This window comes from Helianthus annuus, chromosome 4 (assembly GCF_002127325.2).
Source record: "Helianthus annuus cultivar XRQ/B chromosome 4, HanXRQr2.0-SUNRISE, whole genome shotgun sequence".
Classification (NCBI taxonomy): Eukaryota; Viridiplantae; Streptophyta; class Magnoliopsida; order Asterales; family Asteraceae; genus Helianthus; species Helianthus annuus.
Genome location: NC_035436.2, coordinates 110736228 through 110739194, shown reverse-complemented (window position 1 = coordinate 110739194; position 2967 = coordinate 110736228). Strand labels below are relative to the sequence as shown.

Here is a 2967-nt window from a genome sequence, read left to right as displayed (position 1 = left end):
GTTGCTCATATCCAACGTGAATAACATGATTACACATTAACAGTATATACTTGAAATGATGTTACTCTATGTGTCCAAACCAAAGTTTAACGCAATTAAAGTGCCAATCCCAAAAGTATAACGGGAGGTTTTAACATAGATTAACCTAACAATACCCGCGAGAATAACGGGAGGGGCGTTTCTCAACCTATAGCGCTACCATTGTTAGGGGTGGCTTGCAAAGTTAATGAACACATAGTCATGAGAGTTTACAATAGCATAACATGTATAACATGAATCAAATGTATCACGTGCAATTTGGATAGAGTGTGCATAAAGCTGTTTGAAGTGAATAAGGTGATTGATATAGAATACATATTGTCACATTTAGTGTTATGTTGTTTTGAGCAATTTGTTCGTCTCATCTCGATGTTTCCGCCATCGGTTGGGGCGTGACAATACCTAGACCGCAGAACAAAAAGGTTAGATCTAACGGGTGTCGGGCAGCCACACTCTTGGTGAGAACGAGTAGCAAGCAGTGCTTTTGTGTCTCAGAATATGCCAACTAGAAAAATGCCTAAGGTTTGGTTGCTTCCTATGTCGTGTCACATGTTAATGGCCTTGCAACCCATTAACAACTTGATACATACAGGAATATACTTGAGTTATACAAGAATACATGATTTATACACGAATACTTGATTTATACATGAATACTTGATTTTCACAAGATGCATACCATGTTTTTCATACAAAGTATACAAATGTTCCATACAAGAACTGCATGAATTCACACCAACATTATGTTGACTTTTTTTCAAAACTCACATGTATTTCAGGTAACTAAAGTGGATGTGCGTGTGGTCTTACTCATGCTCTTGGATGTCGTCTATGTTTTTCTTTGAATAATGTGGTAAACTTTTCAAGACAATGTTTTATGCTATCTTGTGATGTAAACACTAAACTTATGTTTTCTAGTTATGAAATGTTTAGCATTTGAAGTATGTTTACGAGCATGTAGTATGTTTACCTTTCGTATGCAATGAGAACCTTTCATGATCACACCTCGTGCTTCTGCCGCAGAAAGGGGTGTGACACCACATCACCAAGGGTGGAGGACCATCCCCTTTGGGACTACCCAAGGGTGTGGAGGACTACCCAACTTAATAAAAAACCAATATATAATAAAGGAGAGAGAGAGGGGGGCCCACCAACCTTGCAACTCAGCCAACCAACATGCTCGTCGCTTCCGTCTTGCAGATGCCGCCTGCGACGAGACGACCCCAGAGGGGGCGGTGTGGGATGACCCGGCGACGGTGGGGGACGATCCCCACACCGTTCGGTCTAATGTACGGTGAAAGCTAGAGAGTGACAAGACAACTAAGTTTTGACTTATTGCAACTCTAGCCCATTTTTCTTTTTTGAATATTTATTTACTGTTATAAACTAGACATTTTAGGCCCAACCTATTACTTATGGGCTTTAGGGTTTGTAGTTTTGTTTATCTATATATTGTAATGTTCAATAGAATGAAACATGAGAATTCAGTTTATCTCTATTTCTCTTTTGTTTTTAACACGTTATCAGCACTTTGACTCTCCATTGGGATTTCTACAAATCTTCAACCAGACAGATTCAATCAGCAATTTTGTTCATCATATCCTGATAAAATGTCGAACTTATCAAAGCTTGAATTCACCGCACTTGACATCTCGGGTAACAACTGCCTCCCATGGACTCTTGATGCTAAAATTCATTTGACAGCAAAAAATTTGGGGGAGACAATTATTGATGGAAATCAAACTTCGCCTCAAGATAAAGCGAAAGCTATGATATTCCTCCGCCATCATCTTCACGAAGATCTAAAGCGGGAATGTCTAACTGTTGAGGACCCCCTTGAATTATGGACAAACATCAAAGAACGTTTTGACCACCAAAAGTTGGTCTTACTCCCCAAAGCCCGCTATGAATGGCTTCATTTACGACTACAGGATTTTAAGACTGCCAGTGAATATAATTTTGCCTTGTTCTGCATTACCTCTGAGTTAAAATTATGTGGAGAAAAAATAACCGATGAATATATGCTTGAAAAAACTTTCTCAACGTTCCATGCCTCAAACATGCTCCTGTCGCAGCAATACCGGGAACGTAAATTTACTAAATATTCTGAATTGATATCATGTCTTCTGGTCGCGGAGCAAAACAACAAGCTCCTACTAAAAAACCATCAATCGCGACCCGCCGGTGCAAGCCCATTCCCTGAAGCGAATGTGGCCAATTATCAAAGCGGACGAGGTAGAGGTAGAGGCCCCGACCCCAGCAGAGGTCGTGGTCGTGGTCGTGGTCGAGGACGAGGATATACATGGCATCGAGAGTCCCAGAACACTAAAAATAGCGGTGGTGAATCAAGTCGACATAATACGGGGCGACCTTCGAAAGGGAAAAGTAGCGGGAACCAAAGAAACATTTGTTAAAAATGCGGGATGTCAAATCATTGGTCCCGCACATGTCACACCCCTAAACACCTCGTTGAGGCATATCAACGCATGATGAAAGAAAAAGGAAAGAATGCTGAAACTAATCTAACCGAGGATGCACCTTTAACCACGATATCAGACGTTCATTTGAATGCATGTGATTTCATTGAAAATGTTCGTGATGTTTAAACATATTTAATGTACCTTTTATGTTTTACTTTTCACACTGTGACCTTGGTATTTTGTTTGGTTTGAAACTCTTATAATGTTTCATTTTTACTTCTTTGCATTAACTTATATTTATTTTTTATTATTTATTTCCTGAAGAAATATGCATGCTAGCTCCAGTAGAGCTATTATTGGTGATGAATGTCTGGTAGATAGCGGGAGTACTAACACTATTCTCAAAGATATGAAATTTTTCTCTGAGTTATCTCCGGTAGAGACACCGATTAGTACTATATCTGGTGTTAGTAACCTTATCGAAGGCTCTGGCAGAGCACACATAACA

The 2967-nt window shown here is 39.7% G+C and overlaps 1 protein-coding gene across 1 annotated transcript; it reads left to right on the top strand.

The window, feature by feature from the left end:
• The first annotated feature begins 1649 nt into the window (after nucleotides 1-1649).
• On the top strand, nucleotides 1650-2453 carry LOC110933588. The gene has a single exon (XM_022176802.1). It carries the CDS (start codon nucleotides 1650-1652, stop codon nucleotides 2451-2453), a length of 804 nt encoding a protein of 267 aa, XP_022032494.1.
• The last annotated feature ends 514 nt before the right edge of the window (nucleotides 2454-2967 follow it).